At 37.7% G+C, this 21,334-nt stretch overlaps 1 protein-coding gene across 1 annotated transcript in view; it reads left to right on the top strand.

Moving 5' to 3' along the window:
- LAMA2 (laminin subunit alpha 2) overlaps positions 1-21,334 on the top strand; it is a 613,526-nt gene that overhangs the window by 530,982 nt on the left and 61,210 nt on the right. Inside the window, exons 43-49 of the mRNA XM_032407892.1 lie at positions 233-415; positions 1,982-1,987; positions 4,877-5,031; positions 11,414-11,557; positions 12,543-12,676; positions 14,602-14,761; positions 17,785-17,909. Coding sequence (XP_032263783.1) covers positions 233-415; positions 1,982-1,987; positions 4,877-5,031; positions 11,414-11,557; positions 12,543-12,676; positions 14,602-14,761; positions 17,785-17,909 — 907 coding nt within the window. The remainder of the gene's footprint in view (positions 1-232; positions 416-1,981; positions 1,988-4,876; positions 5,032-11,413; positions 11,558-12,542; positions 12,677-14,601; positions 14,762-17,784; positions 17,910-21,334) is intronic.

Below are 21,334 nucleotides of genomic sequence, written 5' to 3'. Positions count from 1 at the left end.
CACTTCGCTATCTTAAGAGCTAATCAGGTATTCATAGCAAAGGTCCCTGAGAAAATTTAATTTAGCTAAAAATTTACTTCATTTGCTCCAACCAAATGAGACAGAGTTCAGCCTTTCCCTTTGTGCGTGTGCCCCTGAGGTGGGCCGGCTGCAGCCTCCCTCTGACAGGCGTGGTGCGAGCCACGAACTCCAGATCCTTTGCTTCGTCCCTCACACGCTCTCCTGCCAACAGACACAGCCGCTAAACTGCAAGCCGTTAAGGACAAAGCAAGACAAGCCAATGATACAGCAAAAGACGTACTGGCACAGATTAGAGATCTCCACCAGAACCTTGATGGCCTGAGGAAAAATTACAATCAACTAGCAGACAGCGTAGCCAGAACAAACGCTGTGGTAGAAGATCCTTCGAAGAACAGTAAGAGCTCCTGTTTCCTTTGATTATGTCATGTGTTTCCTCACACTATAAAAGGACCCTGGACTCCTACCTTGCAGAGGTGGAGGAGACCCCACAGCGATGTTGTCTGCTCTCCTCACGCACTGGGCTCAGGAACTGAGTGGCTAGAATCCGAGTCCCCAGGCTCTGCACTAGTGCTTTCTTCATCCACATTTTGTCCAGTCAAGAGGGTATTCGGAATTATCAAAATCTGCATGATTTTTGGTATAGGGATGCCAAATACTTTTTTAATCCTTCAGTGTAATTGAAAATACAGTTGTACTTGGGAAATTACATCCTCTGAGTTGGTGAAGTTCTATGGAACATAGAGGTCAAGGAGCACACTTACCAGCAGGCCTGTTAGAGCAGGATATTAAAATGGTATCAACCTGAAATGCATTAAAATTCAAAAATATTAATATTTTATTATTTAAATTTACATAAATTATTTAACTATTTTCAGGAAATTAAAGTATCTAGTTTATCGATAGTTCTTCACAACTTTTGTGTATTACATTAAATTATAGCAAGTTAATAAGGATCTACTGAGAAGATATGGTAGAACTTAATATAATGATAATTTAAATTATAAACTGTAGTCAATAAACACTATGATTTTTTTATAGTCTTTTTTCCATTCTTTGAAGTGATGCAACATTCTCTTAGTATGTGATTTCACCAAAGGAGAGACTTGATTTTTTTGTACTTGTCACTCTGAAGAGACTAGCCCTCTATTTATATACCAACATTTCCACTGGGTATCCAAATGTTGGTAGCGTGTAATAACAAAAACACTGTTATAGACGTTAGGTGTTCTATAATTCAGGTGCTGATTTTTCAGCACCATTGCCTCAAATCAAATGCTAATGATGCTACAAAATAGTAAATGCTACTAGCATGATTCCTTAAAGAGCAAGGAAGAGTGCAAACATATATAACGTGGATTTCAGAGCTAGGGAGGATTTATAATTTGCCATTTCTTAAAAAAAGAAAAAGAGGCCATACAATCATTTTTTTCATTTTTTCTTATATAAGCCCAGAGATAGCTGTTCTCTGTAGTTCAAAGATTCCATCCGAATAAATGGTACCAATGCCTGCCAGATCACAATATCTCCCTCCCCACAAGTGAAAATAAGTTTTAAAGTCATTCTCTTATTTTATAATTGAAGATATTATTTCATTCAATTTCAGATTGATTCTCAACTGACAGTGGCCTCTGCATAATATTTATCTCTAACTTTTTGATCCTACCCTCTATCTAGAGATAGTTACCTGTAATATTAATTCAACTGGGTCTGTTTTCTATCTTATTAGAACATCATAATAAAGTTTCTTTCAATATGAACAATAGCCTGCTAACTGACATGTGTTCGTGGATTTTTATTTGATCACACTTGTTTGACTTAAAATAAGGTGCATTTGTAATTAGTACCTGTTGTGAAAAGTACCATTTTTTTGATAATCACCGCTTTATAAAATCTATAAAAATATTTCCTCATGAATTTTCTAATTTCTTTTTGTTTTGCTTCCATATGAAATTACCTGAAGAAATCAGTATGTATATGCTTACTTGCATACTTTTCAGTAACTTTCGCTTGACTGCCTATTGCAAATGCTTCAGCTCTGCATGTTACCATGTTTTGGTATTGCTTTAACCTTATATAGCTATTCTTTCCAGTGTCACAGTATTAATATTAAAGACATCTGTTTTTACAAAAAGTTAGCATGTGGATGTATTTGATATAAAATGCTTTCAATTGTATTATAGAAATTAGTGAAATACCTGTATGATACCAACAGAAAAGTAGAAAACAGAATTCTTCCACAGACTGAACTAAATTGTAATTCGTCCAATAAGACAGATTCAGCCCCTGAAGTTCAAACAACTTCTTCGCAGTAGGATTAACATAGATTCAGTGTATGTTGTTATCATCACTTCTCTCCCCCGATGCTCACTTTCCCCCATCCTTATGAATAATTATTCTCAACTTCTAGAGAATTCTACTTGGAGAAGCACATAATAAAACTAATAAAATTAGATCTTATCAAATGAGCAATTATTGGGATATATTCTCTCTTAAACATCTCATAGTTTAAATTCAAAGTCAAAAATAAAATTGCAGAATGGAAAATAATAATAGTAAAATCCAACATATCGAAACCTGAAAAATATGACCAAGGCTGTCTTCAGTGGAGAATGGGGGTGATTACATTACTAAAGCAGCACTGAAATAAACAATTTAGGTTATCAACCCTGTAAGTTAGACAAAATAAAATTAAAGAAGATGAAAAAAAAATGGTGAATTAGAAGACAGAAAATAATACACTTGATAAATCCAAGAGGTGAATCCTTAGGAGTGTAAAGATAAAACATTTTAAATACTTGGCAGGCTTACTCGAGAATAATAAAGTGCAGATAGGCAAAGTTCTAAAGGAGCTTTAACTAGATACGGCGGGGGGAACTTTTAACACATAAGAGAGTACTTGTCAAAACTCTATGCTAATGAATTTTAGAGCCTAAAAGAGATCAATAATTTTCTAGAAAAACATTGAATTATCATAATCTATCTTCAAAAGTGATTTTAAAATGTATACACTCAAATAATTATAGAAGAAAGTCACAAATTTTTAAAAAGTACTATATAAAAAATTATCAGACTCAATATCACAGAGGTTTTATTTTTAAAACCATCAAGAAGATAATTTCCAAAAGACTTCAACTGCTCCAGAAGATAGAAGGGGGAAAAAAAAAAATGAGGGAAGTGGGGAACCTTTGGATTTCATTTGGAAACATTTTATAAGAATCTGAGAGCTTTCAAAGGAAAGAATGCATTCTTGGATGAAGCTGAAATAGTCTTTGCTTTACCCTTTTTCTTTTTCCCATGAATCTAAATTAAATCATTTTTTCTCATTTCCAGAATAATTTGTAGAATATCAGGGTAATATTGGGGAATTAAAGGAAGGAAAAAATGGACAAATGGTTTATTAAAAGTATACAAAACAAAGGGGTAACTGTGTCTGTGTTGAATATACAATTATGTAACCAGGGCTTTGACCCCAGTAACCTGCATTTCAGGCTTTGATCTAGCAACTCTGTTACTTAAATTTAATAATAGACTTATGTCCTTTTTAAACATCACTTACAATATTGTTCATATTTGCGAGCATGAGTTCAAAATAATTCAAAGCCTAGTTTAAAAATAATAATTTCTGGGGCTCCTGGGTGGGTCAGTCAGTTAAGCAACTGGCTCTTGATTTTGGCTCAGGTCATGATCTCAGGTTCGTGAGATCGAGTCCTGCCTCAGGCTCTGCTCTGTGCATGGAGCCTGCTTAAGAGTCTCTCTCTCCCTCTCATGCTACCTGTGTGTGTGTGCGTGTGTGTGCCCCCCCACTCTCTCTCTCAAAAAATAAAAAATAAATAAATAAATATGCTTAAAAATTTAAAAATAATCATGTCATTCTTTTGAGCACCTTTGATTCATTCCCAAGATTAGTTCTCAGTGGTCCATTGGCCACCAGAGAGCTGATCAGTCATAGCTGAGCAGGGCACACAGCCTTGGTCCTTAAGCAGTTTTACTTTTTCATCAGAATCACAGTGACAGAAAGCAGAGCAATACATGCTCAATCAGATAATGAACGGCAAGGTTTGGGTAAGACGGCTGGCATCCTCGAGATAGAGTCATTGGTTTCCATGTGTCATTTGCCCTCCTGTGAAAAGCACATGCTGAAAATCTATGGATCAGTGATAACTTTCAATTATTTGGGGTTAAACCCCTTTTGAAATGGTTGATATTCAACCTTTTTTGGAAGCTATAAGAATGGCCATTTAATATGGTTCAACCTAATATAGAGATTAGGATAATCAATTATTCTTCAAAATGAAAATGAACTGCAGCATGAAAGATTTAAAGTTTAATGTAGGCCTTCAGTCTAAGGGTTGTTCAACACTGAAATGTTTTCAGAAGACATTTTGATAGCTTCTCTCTTTAAGACATACAAAGACAGAGCATGAGAAAAAGAAAGAAAACCAATTGGTGTTAGAACCCTGATTTAAATACATTTCTGGCTTGGACAGACGAAGTGACATTTTAAAACACTTTCATTTCCTTGATTCTGTGACTAAAATTCTATAAAGGTTAGCTTTTGGGCTGAAGCTAGAAATTAATCGTCGAATTGAGGTCATCGTATTCTCTACCTTCAACGCTAACTTTCACCTTGATCACAAAGCCAGAGTGTTGGTCCTCTACCTCTAACACCTCCTGCTTTGGCCGGCCTGAGTCCCAGCTGAAATATTCCCATTTGCCACCACACACTGTGCTTCTGCAGTCATCACCCTGCTTTATCATGTGAATAAGATGAAATCCTTCCAATTATGTAATGAAGCCTACTACTGTTCTCATCTCTGTGTGTATGTGTGGTATGCGCTCATCTTGTCCCATGCAGTTGCAGATGCCGATGCCACTGTGAAAAATCTAGAACAAGAAGCTGATCGTCTGATAGATAGACTCAAACCCATCAAGGAACTTGAGGATAACCTAAAGAAAAACATCTCTGAGATAAAGGAACTGATAAACCAAGCCCGGAAACAGGCTAATTCTGTAAGCTCTTTTTATTTTCAGTGTCAGTAATTGATTGTCATTTTGGGTATTATTCCCAGAGGGAATGCCTTCCCCCAGTGTATCCTGTTGACTAATCACTGGTCATTTTCCTTTAACCTGAAGCAATTTTAGGGGGAGGGGAGGAAAAAAGTTTAGATTTTTTTTCCATAAATTTCAAAAGACATCTCATAGGAAGAATAATCACCATTTATTGTTATAGAAATGGGAATTTTGATATATTTCATCATTGTTTGAATAGAGTAGCACAAAGAGCAAGATGGAAATCTTACTATTGTATGTTTAAAAGGCATGGATGCTTTTGATGAAAGCAAAAAAGGCCAACCAGTAGGGTTGTATCAGCAATGAATGAACAAGGTTATATAGAGTAATAGCAATGAACAACCATTATTTTCTATATTTTTTTTCTGAGTACTACAACAACACAAATTATTTTGGTTACAATTTCTGCAGGGTTTTTTGTTTTTTGTCAATACCTCACTTATATCAAAATTTGGCTCTTTATTAACCCAATTAGAAAACTCTTAGGAGAGAAGAACTTTCTAGAAGATAGTAACCTGGTGAACCAGGGTAGAATTGCTAAGTGCCAATGTGAAACTTTATCTAGACTAGCAAATTCATCCCATGGTGACTTTAGAATAGAAGAAAAAAAATAACAGTTTATGTTGTCAGGTTTAAACGCAAATCTTTTTAGATCTCCAAGTTTTCCGTCTCGAAAGTTCCATTTTCTGAACAACTTTGAAACTAGAATGACCAGAAATGCCCTTTCTTAATCCATCAACTTATAATTTTTTGAGTAGTGGCCAAGAATATAATGCCCAAAGGGCAGTATATCATTTCTCCTCCTTATACATAGATGATACCTCTAAACAAGGTTAAGACAATAAGTTCAAGGTGCACTTTAAAAAGGAATTTGTGCCTGACTAAGAAAATGATAAAAAAATTAGTCAAGATGATGTACATAAGCTCACAGTGAAAGAAGCAGATAGGGTTGAGAACATCAAGATGATGTACATAAGGTCAAAGTAAAGAAGCAGATAGGGTTGAGAACACATATATTGAGTTACAATCTGAAAACCATGTGGGCAGTATGATGACATAAGATTATTGTATACGTGAAGCACAAAGTGAGAAGAAGTAGATGTTAGTTCAAGGTTTGGGGTTTTAGCTAAGATTTAGCCCATGTAGAAAAAGCATCTCCTATATTCAAGGCAACTTCTACTTATATAGTTTGTAACACCATAGAAGAAATAAGACATGTACATAAATAACTCTAGGGTAATGCCAAATAGTGTGCTACATTGCATGAGCAATGGGAAGTGCTATAAAGTTCTGACAGAAAAGATCCCCTCTAATAGGGGCCAGAAGATTTCCCAAAGACAAGAATTTGAGCTAGGCCTTGAGTGAGGTAGTGCTGGATTTGGATGGGGAGAGTAAGGAAGGAGAGCATTCTGAGAATGAACCAAGGCAGAGAGGAAAGAAAGTTTCAGGATCATTTCAAGAAAGAGTGGTCTAGTTTTCCAGGATTATTGGTCGAGTGAACATTAAACTGGAAAGGTCAATGGAGGCCAGGTCTTGTTAGGCCTTGGATGGCAAAGTAAGCAATTTCGTTTAGCCAGAATTGTTCCTGGGATGAATCTTATTGGTAAGGAGAAGCTGAAAGTTCTCGAACATGAAATGTGATATTATCAGAGCTGTGTTTTTTGAATATGAATTTAGAAGTCGTTTGGGGCATAAATGAGAGGAAACTACGAAGAAGACAACTTTAATAAGAGCCCCAACTGTAGCAGGTGGAAGTAGCTAGAGAAAGGGAGAGCTTGGGATACCACTCCTGTCGTTTGCAATATTAATTTTAAAAAGCAATAATAGTAATATTCTCCAGTGAATCACGCACTTAGCCATATTTTCTTAGTCATCGTGTGGGGAAATCTGGTCATTTTTATTATTTCTTCTTGTAAAGAAATCTAGAAATATGCCATATATTCATCAGTTGTGAGTGCTGCCTCCTACCCCTTGCCCTGAGCAGGGAAAAAGATAAAATTCTGGCGTGTTAAGTATATAAAATTGTCTCAAAATACAAAATGAAAGACAGGTTTAAAGAAATGCTACAAAGGGGCGCCTGGGTGGCTCAGTTGGTTAAGTGACTGCCTTCGGCTCAGGTCATGATCCTGGAGTCCAGGGATCGAGTCCCGCATCGGGCTCCCTGCTCGGCAGGGAGTCTGCTTCTCCCTCTGACCCTCCCCCCTCTCATGCTCTCTCTCATTCTCTCTCTCTCAAATAAATAAATAAAATCTTTAAAAAAAAAAAAAAAAAAAAGAAATGCTACAAAAAGTAACCATTGTCCATGACTTTCAAGGAAATTTTCAATCATTTTTTGAAATGGAAGTTACAACAAAGTGTCTTATTTTTTATAAGATGTTAGAAATATGTAAGCGAGCCAATTTTTTTTTCAAGAGAGTTTTGTACTAATTGAAGATGACATTTGCGTGATTTTATAAATGTATTTGTAACCTGGTATGAGTGTCTGTATGGTGGCCCTGACACATATTCAATATGACCAAGAAATTAAAGACATTTCTTTTAAAGTAGCTTTCTTTAGTTTGTTGACTCTGAAATTGAGCAGCTGATACTCTTTTTAAACAAATGACCTAGTTACTGGATGAGAGAAATGCAGTGAAAATCCAATAGATATAATAATGGGATCCTCAATAATGTTTAATTGAGTTCATAATGATTCATTGGTAATGTTGTATGAGGAATGCCTTAGAGATACCTAAGGCTTAGTGATTTTTGTTTAGGAGTCTTACAAAGGGCTCACATTAGAAATAACAATAATTGATAAAACCAAACATTCTAAGAGATGTTTGTGTTTCAGAAATTACTCCCTTCTTATGAGAGGGAAATGTCCTAGCAACTTCTTCTGGAGAAATTTATAAATACTGTATTTTGATTTACCTGTTTTAATTTGTTTAAGAAGTCTCTACAGTTGGAAATCAACACACAAGGTATTTTAAAGGAGAGATTAGTAGCTTTGGACTGCTGACCAAGAGTTTGGGCTCCCTGAATTTTTCAGGTACTGAGGGTATATTCAAAACCACAAGCCAGAAAACAGAAAATCCAGAGGGTTTTTCATATAAATGTGTAGGAGTTGAGCAATAGGCTACTTTACAAGATAAGTTGCTGGCATTTAGGGCATAACAACGTCATTTTGTTCAGAGAACCATATTTTTTAGGTATGTAAAGTATGCCATAAAGTAGATTAATTGTAACTCCTACTGCCATTAAATATCCTTTGTTTTAAAAAGGCTGCTCTCTTAGCCTTTCAATTCTCAGATAGGATTTCCTCAGTTCAGTTAGGCTTTGGTACTCAGTGCTCTGTCATCTACACTTTGGTAATCCCCTTTTCAACACACCATCATGGAGGTTGCTATCATTTCCACCAGGTGTACCCAAGCAAGGACAGAAACCAATCCTGTGATCAAACAGTCATGTATTTTGCCCACATTCAGTCATTTCTTCTCTAAACAGCAAACAAGGAGGATTATTACATTGTATTCTTTTTTTTAAAGATTTTATTTATTTATTAGAGAGACAGAGAGAGACAGAGATAGCAACAGAGATAGTGAGAGAGAGCACGAGCAGGGAGGAGAGGGAGAAGCAGGCTCCCCGCTGAGCAGGGAGCCCGATGTGGGGCTCGATCCCAGGACTCTGAGATCATGACCTGAGCCGAAGGCAGATCCTTAACCGACTGAGCCACCCAGGCACCCCACATTGTATTCTTTAAACAAAAAGAAGTTAGTTGTGATTAAATTAGCCATAATACGGCTCGATGGCCAAGCCTATAAAGCATTTGTGAAATAAGGATAAAACAGACCACACACACAATTCCTTTTGATTACTAATCCAGCCCCACTAGGAACTTGGATATGATTTCCTATAGCTCAATCTGCTGCTCAGCTCCACTCATGAATTCCAGTCAGACCTTGACTTCTTCTCTTTGATCATCTTATGATGTCAATGACGCTTATACCCTGCCTCAGATATTGAATTTACTCAGTGCCAGGGTCTTCTCTGATGATGGTTTCGGTTCACTTGCTAACAATTTCTAAAAACTCACCATATCCTGTACCTTTTCCTGAACATTAAAAACATCTGAAGGCTGCATTTCCCCTACCTGCCCTCCACTATATTATCTTTCTCTTGCTTTGCTCTGTACTTTTTATCTCTAAGCCCTCGGATAACCCTTTGTATAGCTGCTCCTCTACCATGTAACACCCTCGGCCAACCTTCACTGCACATGTGCTCTATAGTGTTAACATCCAGAACACAAGTTGCACATTTCCTGGTTCTGTTTTTCTGCAACTCATTTTGATTCACTGACTCTCGGCACCTTATATAGAAGGAAAATCCCGTCATTTGTGGAGCAAAGACCTAACTTCCTGATGGAGAACCACACTTACCAGGAAGACAATCTCCCCCAGAATGCAGAGCAAACATTCCGGGTACCAGAGTTGTGGTCTGGGCCCCAACCTTAGGAGGAAGGCAAGGACAAGGGAAACAGTCTAAGCAGTAGACTTTGAGGTTATTCTAGCCCTGGGCCACCACGCAGGGCTCCATTAGGCTGAGCCCCTGTTTCTTTGCAGCATGTGATTCCTCTGCAGAAGATGCAAGTCAGTTAGCGGATGAGGTGACGAAACGATAATATACAAATACATGCCGTCTGCAGAGTCTGTAGGAAAAGCAACAGATCTGCTATATCCCCAGAAGCTCTCAGACACATCTGAATTTATATATTCATCAGAACCAAAAACCCCTCCGTAGCTTTCTTTTTAAAACTTAACCAGTTTTTCAAAACAGAGGATCGTAAAGGGAAGGGAGGGAAAAATAAAATAAGATGAAATCAGAGAGGGAGATAAACCATAAGAGACTCTTAACTATAGGAAACAAACTGAGGGTCGCTGGAGGGGAGGTACGTGGGGAAATGGGGTAACCGGGTGATGGACATTAAGGAGGGCACGTGATGTAATGAGCACTGGGTGTTATATGCAACTGATGAATCACTAAATTCTACCTCTGAAACTAATAATATACTATATGTTAATTAATTGAATTTAAATTCTAAAAAAAGTTTTCACCCAGCACCTCTTCGGTGTAGTCTATACCACCCTTGGGGAGGAGTCCTGGGGCTGCCTATACCCATTCCCTAATGAGACTTTTGGAGATGCTTCCTGTGTCACCATAATATGGAGACTGGTGATCTTATTTGGAGTCCGTAGTACCCTTTCATGGGGGGAGCAATAAAGCTAGTTGGTTTCCTCCCAAGTGCAAAAACTATTTGAGTAGCACAAAGTGCTAGAAAATTCACCGCTAGTGAGACCCAAGAGGCTTCCTGAAGCTGAGCTTTTAAATCAGTGGCAAAGAAAAGTTTTGCACCTTTCCCTGTCTCTGCTTCCTCCTTTGAGCTCTTTCATGGAGCAAAGCAGCAGCTTCTTCCTGTGTCCAAGCAGCTACACTTCCATCCTGAAAATGCCCCTTTGATGGTATACCTGAACCAAAGGAAATTAAATCCCATAATCAACTAGTGTTATTTGTGGCTGAAGAAAGGCTCCCTAAATGTAAGTAAGAATTGATATGAACAGTTTCAGTTCTATTCAGTTCTATTCTTTCTTAGCAATTTATAGTAATTTTTAAAGTACTAGTCAAAAGAAAAAGGAGCTGTTAAATACATTAGTAGGGATAACCATTGAAAATTATTTCCATTTCATTTCCTGGCAACTTAATAAATAGGTATAATTTATTCTCAAATGTATGTCCTGAGTAGCATGATTAATATTCTTCGTGTTGTTAGAACATCTAGAACAAAATCTATTTGGCCTCTTCCAACTATAAGAACATGAGAGGGTAGGTAATTTCCTCTTGAAAACAGAAAGAAAAGTGGTGTCCTACTTTAAGTGATACCAAAATCACTGAAATTTGAATTGTAAAATTTCATTAAACAACCTTAATGAAGATCATTATCACTAGCTTCATATAAAATCACCTTTTGAAAATGTCCCCACATTCATAAAGGAGGAAGGTATGAAGGTAAGAATTTGTTAGTTGCATGCTCCGAAAAGTAGTAGTGTGCTAACAAGATATGGGGCTGTGAACAGCTCATTGTCAAAACCCTGGTGGGAAGCTGCTCTTCTGTGCCCTCATTAATGAGTATAATGGTGTCTGCATATGGGTATTTAATGATTCTATTTGATGATAAAAAAAAATAACTTCAAAGAAGAGATGATGATGGTTTTGTGGTTGTTTGGGAGGTATTTCAAATTTGCCGAGAGATTTAGTCTTGGTTCTTTGTACCTTGTTTTTCTTGAAGATCAAAGTATCTGTGTCTTCCGGAGGTGACTGCATTCGAACATACAAGCCGGAAATCAAGAAAGGAAGCTACAATAATATCATTGTCAACGTAAAGACAGCTGTTGCTGACAACCTCCTTTTTTATCTTGGAAGTGCCAAATTTGTAAGTTTGATGTTCAGCTTCTTCCATCTCCTGGATATGTGAATACACAGAGGTTAATCCTCATAGTGAGGAAAATGTATAGAATCTAATAACATGGTCCCAAAATTGTGTGATGTAGCCTTTCAGATTTGAAAACCTCTGAATCTTATCTTGCAAAGTTCTGAAGTGTCAAATTAAGTTAGAAGAGAAATGAAATGAAAACTTTTTACAGTATTTAGGCACATCTGCTTTCATTTATGAGTAGACAAGCATTTATTTAGAATTATGTTTTCAGGTCTGACTATTTAAGAAGGAGGACTAAGAGGAATAAAGCTTTATAAAAAAAGTCTCCAAGAAATTACAATGAACTTTCATGTTAAATGAAAATGACAAATTGTGTACTTCTTTCCTACCACTGAGAACTCTTTTGACTCATGTTAAATTTACGACTCAAACCAAAAAAACAGAAGTTGATTCTACCAACACTTACCCCCAAAAGTTTTCATTCCTTTTATTTGAACATTTGACTTTGTGTGCATGGGAATCTTCCAAAATGAATAAAATTTTCAACAGACCAGTCATTGCTTAAGTCAATACTTGTCATTCGGTTGAGAAGTTTTAGGTCACCTTGGGTTAAAAAAAATCACAGCTGTCCCCTTAAAAATGTCAGTGTCCTTGGTGAAAACAATAATGGATTCTGCATCCAAATATTTTCTTTTGTCTCTTCCACAAGAACCAGAATGAGAAAAGACTTTTGTTTCAAAGTAGAATTGGTTAAATTAACACATATGCCTCAGCAGTATGGACACTTGTGATGCCTTAAAGATGCAATAATAAAATATGACTTAATCATACCTAATGATAAATCATATCATTTGGGAATTTTTATTGTGAGACTTCTAATTATTTCACATACCTATAAATAGCACCTGTTGAAAAGAACTCCGTTGGCCTCCTCGGGGTATCTGATATCTGAATCTATTGTTTTTGTGTTTCTCTGAACCAGATTGACTTTCTGGCTATAGAAATGCGGAAAGGCAAAGTAAGCTTCCTCTGGGATGTTGGATCTGGAGTTGGACGTGTAGAGTATCCGGATTTGACTATTGATGACTCTTATTGGTACCGTATTGAGGCATCAAGGTAACTAACTCAATAAAGATTAAGACAGTTAAATAACAGAATTTGGAAGTAGTTTCCCAGTTTATAAGAAAACTCTTCTTTCCATGTATGCATGTATAAGGAGGTAGCTATGTATGCATGTATAAGGAGGTAGCTATGTATGCATGTATAAGGAGGTAGCTATGTATGCATGTATACAAATTTTATATATTATACGACCGTGTACAGATGTGTTTGAATGGGGGTCTTTGTAATATCTGTTTGGAAACTACACGCCTTCCACGTATTGACCAGAGTGACCCATCCATTTTGGGCCGTTCATCTGGTTGTCTCATAGTCATGCTATCATACTCTCAGTCATACTATCTCCCCCGAAGAAGGAGCACTGAGACTGGCCCTCATTATGCACAAGCCAGAGCATGAGGGCTACTGCTGGTGCTTAGCTCCTCTTCTGGTCTACACAGCAGCCTTGCCCCTACAGGCAGGTGCAGTATCTAAATGCTGTCATGAATATATAACATGTCGCATCCGCGCTACTTAAAATGGTAAATAACAGGATATTGATTCATTCTGTCTGAAGCTTTCATTCCATTAACTTCTAGCAGTGTGTAGATAACGTAGAGAACCCATTCCTGTCCTCAATCCTTTCCCCTCATTTCCTTCTCTTCTTTACCTAATTCTCCACACCTATGAAACCCAAAGCAGCTAACAGTCGAGAGGTATAGTTAAGGGCCTGGGTCTAGAGCTGGGTAAAGCACTTGTTGAATATAGATGATGGGTACAGAGAGTTTCACTCTGTGTTTGTATATGCTTACATTTTTTCATAATAAAAGCTTAAAACTTAATGAGAAGCAATATTTTCAGTTCCTTTTTAAGATCTTCAGTAAAGGAATGTGAGTGTGTGTGTGTGTGTGAGTGTGTGTGTGTGTGTGTAGCGAGAGAAAGCAGCAGACAACATGCTTCCATGCCTGAGAGTAGGGGAGGGATTAAGTACTTTCATGACTTTAAGAACATTTATATTCACAAAGGTCAAGTCGTTGATCAAAAGAGATACATTCTGGTAAGATGAGGAAGAACCTTATTTGATAAATTCATTCTATTGTTTCCATGTGCTTCAGTTAATGCTGCACCATCAGAGATAAAAAGATTACCTAAATGAGACAGTGGGGAGAGACAGAGACCCTCAAGTTTTGTTATGACTTCTTGTCTCAGAAGAGAGATCAGTTTTTCATATTTAACAATTCATAGACATCAATCACTTAAGAAAATGAAATGAAATAATAATAGCTTCCAAAATTCCATTCATTGAATTTAAAAGTGCAGTTCTTCTATACACTTTGTATACACGACTCTGAGGATGAGATATTACACTATATATATTGAGATGGGATGCCCAACAATAAAAGATGCACAATTCCAGGAAGACTACTTCAGCAAATTTGGAGCCAAGATATAACAAGGGATTTTAAGAGAAATGATGCAGCTTATAATGCAGAAGGGTGGCTCATTTGAGGTTCACTTGCTGAATTAAATTAGACAAAATGCTAAGCGAAGTAGTATCAACTCGTTTAAATAGCATGTGCTGGTAAACAGTAAATTGTTTTGTAAGGCAATGGGAAAAAGGCTTTCCGTTTAAGCAGGGGCAGCGCCATCCGCTGAATCCTGCTGGGTCATTTCACCTCGACTCTCACGTGCAGAGTCAGGGCGTGTTGCTCACCGGTCCTGGCCACGTCTGCCAGTAAACAGCCAGCAAAGATCAGACTCTTGGTCTTGATTTGCAACTTAATAAATCCAGATCTTTTGAAGCTAAGCACCCAGTTATCTCTTAAATACTCTAAAACAAGCCCCTACATTTCGTACCCTTTAAAACTAAAGTTATTATAAATGTGATACATATTTTATGTTCTGCATTTTCTTTCATTTCATTTCAACACGCACCCCTCAAGAACTGGGAGGAATGGGACCATTTCTGTGAGAGCCCTGGATGGACCCAAAGCCAGCATTGTGCCCAGTACCTACCACGCAGCTTCTCCTCCAGGGTACACTATTCTCGATGTGGACGCAAACGCAATGCTGTTCGTTGGTGGCTTGACTGGGAAACTGAAGGTAGTGTGTTCTTTCCCGTGCTGTTTGTTTCATCTCTGCCTATAACTCCTGACATAATTGCTCTGGGGGAAGGCACGCTAAAGCTCTGCAAAAACTCAGTGACTTTTTACTTAATTTGTTTATGAAAACATACATTTCTTTTGAGTAAGAATTTTTTTCTTCTGTGAATATCCAGTCTGGAAACACAATGTTTTTAAGCCTGTGTGTATTTACTTAAACACTTGTTTTGCCCTTATCTGTGGCACCAATTTTTTTACAGTCTTGTTTTAGTTGCCTCAAGAGCAAAGTGTTTTTTAAATATACCCCATTTTCTGAATCAGTTTATGATTTATTGATATGAAGTGCTATAAAGTTCAAGCTCACATCTAATTAAAAGATTTATGAATACCTTGGGAAATATCACAGAAGCCATAAGCTTTCAAATCATGGCCTGATTTTTAAAGTTTTCAAGTTGCTCTTCTCTCCATTCTTCTAGAGCAGTGCACTTAATATTCATAATTGCTTCATGACAGGTCCTTGTGCATTTCAAATTGCTAAGTGCCTGCATTTTAAAGAAGCTCATGTTGATTAAATGAAATTAGGTGTTGGAAAACGACCTGTAGGTGAGATGCGAGAGCACAACCAAATACGATGGATAATCCTGGACTTGTCAGAATCATCCTGGGATGAGATTAGTCAGAAAATGTGAAAAGCCAGGGTGACCCCAAATTTATGAGAACTCAACCTTCATATAGAGTGAGGTTGTTTTATTTGCTTTGTGTACGAGATGTGACTCTAAAGTATTGGAATTGATTCTACAACTACACACTAAAACCGTCCTCACTTCTTAGAACCGCATATAAATATACATGATACATAGTAATATATAGTTATATTGCCAACTTTATCTCTCCTCCCTAGAAAGATAAATATAGGGGTAGCACGGAGTAGTATAAAAACCATGAATCTTGAAATCAAATCCAAGTTGGATTCCCTGTTCTCTCACTTACTAAAATGTGACCTTAGGCAAGTCACTTAGCTCCTTGGGCTTCAGTTTTCCCAACTAGAAAAGGGAGATAAAATATCTGCCTTGTTTGGTGGCACCTGGAGTGCCTCGTTTGAGCATCTGACTCTTGGTTTCAGCTCAGGTCATGATCTCAGGGTCCTGGGATGGAGCCCCTGCAACGGCAGGCTCTGTGCTCAGCAGAGTCTGATAGTCCCTCTGCCCCTCCCCCACTGGTGCGCACTCACGCTCTCGCTCTCTTTCTCTCTCAAATAAATAAATAAAATCTTTAAAAAATATATATCTACCTTGCTTGCATAGTGAAGGATACAATAATAAACTTTTGTAACATATTATAACCCTATGATAGGCTAAGTCGTATTATAAGTAATTTACATGAATTAACGTACAACACCAAAAGGTAGATAATATCCTCCTCATTTTATAGTTAGGGAATCTGAGTCAGAGAGGAGTTAAATGACTTGACCAAGGTCACACAGCAGTTAGTGGCAGAGCTGGGATTTGAACAGTTTACCAGGCACAAAAGCTTCCACTCTTAGTCACCACGTTTCACTGCCGCTGTGAGTAGTGAGAGATTATGTGCATAAAATTTACAACAAGTGCCTAAAACGTGGTAGTCACACATAAAATCGCATCTTAAATAGTTCTTATTATTATTCAGATGTCACCAGACGTAAAGAAACTCTCTTATGCCGGTCTCAAGGTAAAAGAAAACAGACGACTGAAATCTACAGAAAATCTTAACCATTTTGGCCAAGAGTTTCAAGGCTCCTGCTACATCAGAATATGAACCAAAAGCTGAAAACAAGTAACTGAATCAACATGCTGATGAAAATTCAAAGGAGCAGGAAAATATCCCTAGTCTAGTTTTTAGGATGCAAGAAGGAAAAGCAAAAAGGCAGTAGAATCCACAAGTAGGATAATCAACCTCCAGAAAATCAAGGGAGACTCCAACTGATAACAGAGAATTCCAAGGGCCGTGCTGACTTGTAAATGTCAGTGGCTGGGACACACAGTCTTCCTACAAGGCAGCGCACCCCTCGGACACAGCAATAGAAAGAAGCACATGTTGAGTTTAAATTGTAACTACAAACATTTAGCTATTCAGGGATCATCTTCCTACATTTGTTCTAGAACCCAACAGGTCAATTCATTTTTTTTTAACCCTAGATTACTCAGGTAATTGTGGGGAAGCCTTTGGCAAAGCGTTTCTAAAGTTACAGGTACCGGAATATAGAATTTATCTACAATGTGTGAGTGCCAAAAGAAATAGTTGTTTAAATTACAGCAAGTTTCTCTAGAGTGGACCAGGTCATTCCCCTCCTTCATGATTGTGTTATATCTCAAGCTTAAGACCGTTCCCTGTGAAAATGACACCAGGGTTGTCATTCAACAAATATTTACTGATCCCTAATAGGCCCTGTGCTGTGTATACCAGCAGACAGTCACAATATGGTCCCTTCTCTTACAAATTCACTGTTGCCCTTCATTCTCCTGCGTTGGAAACCTGCTTGGGGGTATAAGAGGAAATGAAAAGTTGGGGACAGCACTATCATTAAGTGATCTCTATGTAAGCTTTTTCCCCTCTGTGTATTCAGTATGCACCCCTTCTCAAGATCTTTGGAGCGATGTCTCTTCAGTGGCGTACGAACACTAACATTAATTAAATAGCTCCTCTGCGCCAGGCACTGACTGTGGTACCATAAATAAATTACCCAATTTAATTCTAACGATCCCAACCCAGAGACAAGGAAATAGAATCTCAAAGTGGATAAGCAGCTCACCTGAAGTCGGAAGCTAGGAAATGTTCATTTACTAATGGTGATAAACTGGTGTAGCCCATAAATAACCAGGATCTGTGAGGATATAATATGGTTAAAAGATGAATAGGTGCAAACCAAGAGTATCAGAAAGAGCGGATAATAACTACTCCAGATCTCACTGCTAGTAACTCTCCTGGGTGCTCTAAGACTTCTTGTGAAATTCTAAATTCTAACAAATATTATGTTTCTCTCTGCAGAAGGCTGATGCCGTGCGCGTGATTACATTCACGGGCTGTATGGGAGAAACCTACTTTGACAGCAAACCTATAGGGTTGTGGAATTTCCGAGAAAAAGAAGGTGACTGCAAAGGATGTACTGTCAGGTGAGTTGAAATGAGGACTCCCCTAAGGTCTGGCCTATGCCTCACAAAAACTTTAATTTTGTTGTGCAATATTCGATTATCGTGTGGATGATATGGAGCAGGTTGGACAGGATTATGTCCGGGGGTGATTTTCCATGATAAAAGTTCAAATCCTTTCACCCATTTGTACGAGTACTTTCCAAGGCTCTGGGAGGTGCCCTGGCAGTACTTCGAATGTATTTGTAAAATCTGCAAGGAAAGGTATTTTCTCCTCGATCAGTTGAGACTACTATCTCCTTCCCCTCCAACTTCCCTCCATGTCCGGAACCAGGAGGTTTTTCATGTCTGTAGCTCTGCTGTCATCATCATTTCTTTTTTTTCTTAAAGAGAGTTTTCCCTGAACTGATCAAACTTCAGGTGTCACAGAGCCTGGACTCACTCCACTTACGTTTATAACAAAATATAGAATGCTAGTACAAGTGTTATCTCCGACAGGATTTTCCACATGACACATAGGGTCCTGGCAGTGTTTCAAGTGGAGACCCATTGGACTTGAAGATTCTGCTTAAGTGGAGAAGGATAAGAAGGGGCCAAGATAGGCCAGGAGAAAGTGCCATAACGCACATCATCAATTACTACATAGAGGTTAGAGTGTAGGAATCTAAAAATATTTAACAAGCAGACAGAGCATATATAGAGAATAAATATTCTTATACAAACCTGAAGAGAGGATATAAAACAATTAGCTAGAAGGGCAGGATTTCTCAGCATAAGAAACTTGAGCCCAGCTAATCAACTGAGCCTATTAAAACTATAAAATTTAAATTAAATACCTGGATGCTTAATATACACACATTGCAACTCCAAATCATTAGGTGCTATGTGGTTCATATTTTTTATTTCCAATTTTAAAGAGCACATGCACGTTGCCAGGGCCCCAAATTCCCACCAGTGTAGCAGAGTGCACTTTACTTCCAGTTTAACTTCCAACTCTTTATTTCTGTCATCATGGACTTGTCAATGCAGCATTGAAGACAGTTTAAAAGCCTAACCCATTCATAGTTTAGATTGGTTTGGTGAATACTCTTCAACAAAATCTACTACGGAATGTTTTCTGTAAAATGTTTTCAATATGACAAGGACAATGAGGTTCACGTTAATATTCCTCTACTCACAAATTAATGCCAACTTTTCCCTGAACATTTATTTAGTAAATTTATAAAAAGGATTTTCAAAAGCCTATCATCAACAAAACATCTAAGGATTTAAATGTCCATTCAGCAGTGCATATAATGTGTTAGGACTATAACATGCTAATTATAAATTCTGCAAAGATCTTGAACCTTAGTATCTAAAGTATTATATGAATTAATATAATTATAGTATATATGTGTGTGTGTATACACAACACACACACACACACATACATACACACACATACACACACACACACACATTTATAGAATGTTTTTCAGGTGCCAGAGATTCACACGTAGAACTTCCTGATACGGAGATGAATACAGTCCAGGGCTAGCCATCAAGTAATTCACAGCCAGAAAGGGAGGAAAAGACAAGCCCTAAAATAATCAAAATGCAAGGGATAATAAAAAATCCCTTTAAAAAAGACACACTCAGAGTATAGTATGATTATTCCCAGAGGGTTAGATCTGCTTCGTAGAGGAGGTGGTATCTGGGGTGGGCTTGCCGTGGAGTCAGACTCCAGAGAGGAGCTGCAAACGAAGGTAAAGAGCATTCTAGTCCCAGGGACCAGTGAGAGCAAAGATAGGAAGGCTGGAAGGCCAGGGTGTTTTTAGGAAGGGACAAGTAAAATCTGTTCTGCTTCATAAGCGTGAATTCGCTCAGGCAGAATTGGCAAAGGGGACAATGACGTAAGTAGGTGCCAAAGTCAGGTAGGTTCCTACACAGTTCTTCCCAGTGTGTAAAGGTTTTGCCCCACTAAGTAAAGGCAGCTGAATGTAAAGTCTACCAGCACAGCTGAGTTTACCAAGCTCAAGCCTACACACAGTGCCTCTTCACCCATGAACCTGCCCTTGGTTTGGCCAAGCACTCTGTCTTGGAAGTTGATCGCTCAGTTCCTGCCCAATCATTGTGCGTTTTTACCACCTCTATCACTCAGCATGTCAACCCTTCCTTAAGCTCCTTGCCATCAAGTTACCTTTACCTATGCCTTTGAAGGTAAAGTTCTATATTTACTGAAAAACTTCTTCAATTTAAATTTTATAGCATACCTTTTTGAATTATGCTAATATTTCGATCAAGATTGTGATTGTTTCTGTGAGTGCCCTGACTATAAAGTTGCATAAGTTTTGAGTGACCTGCACCAACCCTATCTTCCCATAAGCCTTAGTGTGTACGTGTAGGAATAATTTTTACAGAACTCCTGGTGTTTGTTAGGTTGTGTTCAAGAGAATACATATCACATTTTAACATAAAGACCCATCGTTCAGTTTTAGAGCAAAAATGATTATATGTGGGAGATGTAAAAGATGAGGCTATAGGACATAGACTAAGAACATGTTGTCGATCTTAGAATGTCCGTTTTAGAAATTTGCATTTATTCAGTAATCAGGAAAAAGGATATAATTGTTGTTATACTTTAAAAAGAGTTATCTGCCAGGACTATAAGAAAAGAACTATATCTTATTTTTCTTAAACTTCTAAAACTCACATTAAAATTAAAATAGAAAAAAAAACTGCTACAAGTTTAATGTATTTAGCTCAACACTGAAACAATGATGAAATGTTAATATACTAAATAAACCCCAATATACATCTAGTTCTATAGTTAACAGTTACATGTGGAAGAACATGGCTGTTCCAAATAACATAATTAATCCTTAATAACTTGACCAGACATCAAGGTTCAAAAGAGAAACAAGAGGCTAGTTAAGGAGCTTAGCAAGTGTTAATTATAAAAAAAAAAGTAGTTACTTTTCCTGGTAAATGTATTCAAACATGAATAAGAACACTCTAATGTTAGATGTTGAGATATTATAGACTATGCCTGGAAGGACTCATTTTTTTCCCTGTCTCAAACTCACCAAGTTAAAACCAGACTTACCTGGGTTTGGCCAACGAGTTAAGGGAAGTAGGCTGATCTACATCTGTGTGTTTAGCTGTTCTCAGCACAAAACCCTTCCCTGCAGATTTGCCTTTTGCTTGAATACGAGAATTTTCTAAAGGGCTGGAGTATGAATAGGCCATAGAAATCATTCACTGATCTAACCCTTTTATCTCAAGGTGACACCCAAAGGGTTAGGTGACTTGCTGCAGGATCTCAGTGAGATTCCACATCAGACTCCAGGGTACCTGCCATCGACTCGGCTATTTCTTTTTTTCACCTCGAAGGAGTTAATAGATTAAGGGCATAAGGACATCAGGTTATAAATATCCCAGAGTTCTTATACAAAAAAAAAAAAAAAAAA

Source organism: Phoca vitulina, unplaced genomic scaffold (assembly GCF_004348235.1).
Source record: "Phoca vitulina isolate PV1807 unplaced genomic scaffold, GSC_HSeal_1.0 scaffold9, whole genome shotgun sequence".
Lineage (NCBI taxonomy): Eukaryota > Metazoa > Chordata > Mammalia > Carnivora > Phocidae > Phoca > Phoca vitulina.
This window is presented reverse-complemented; position numbering and strand designations above follow the sequence as displayed.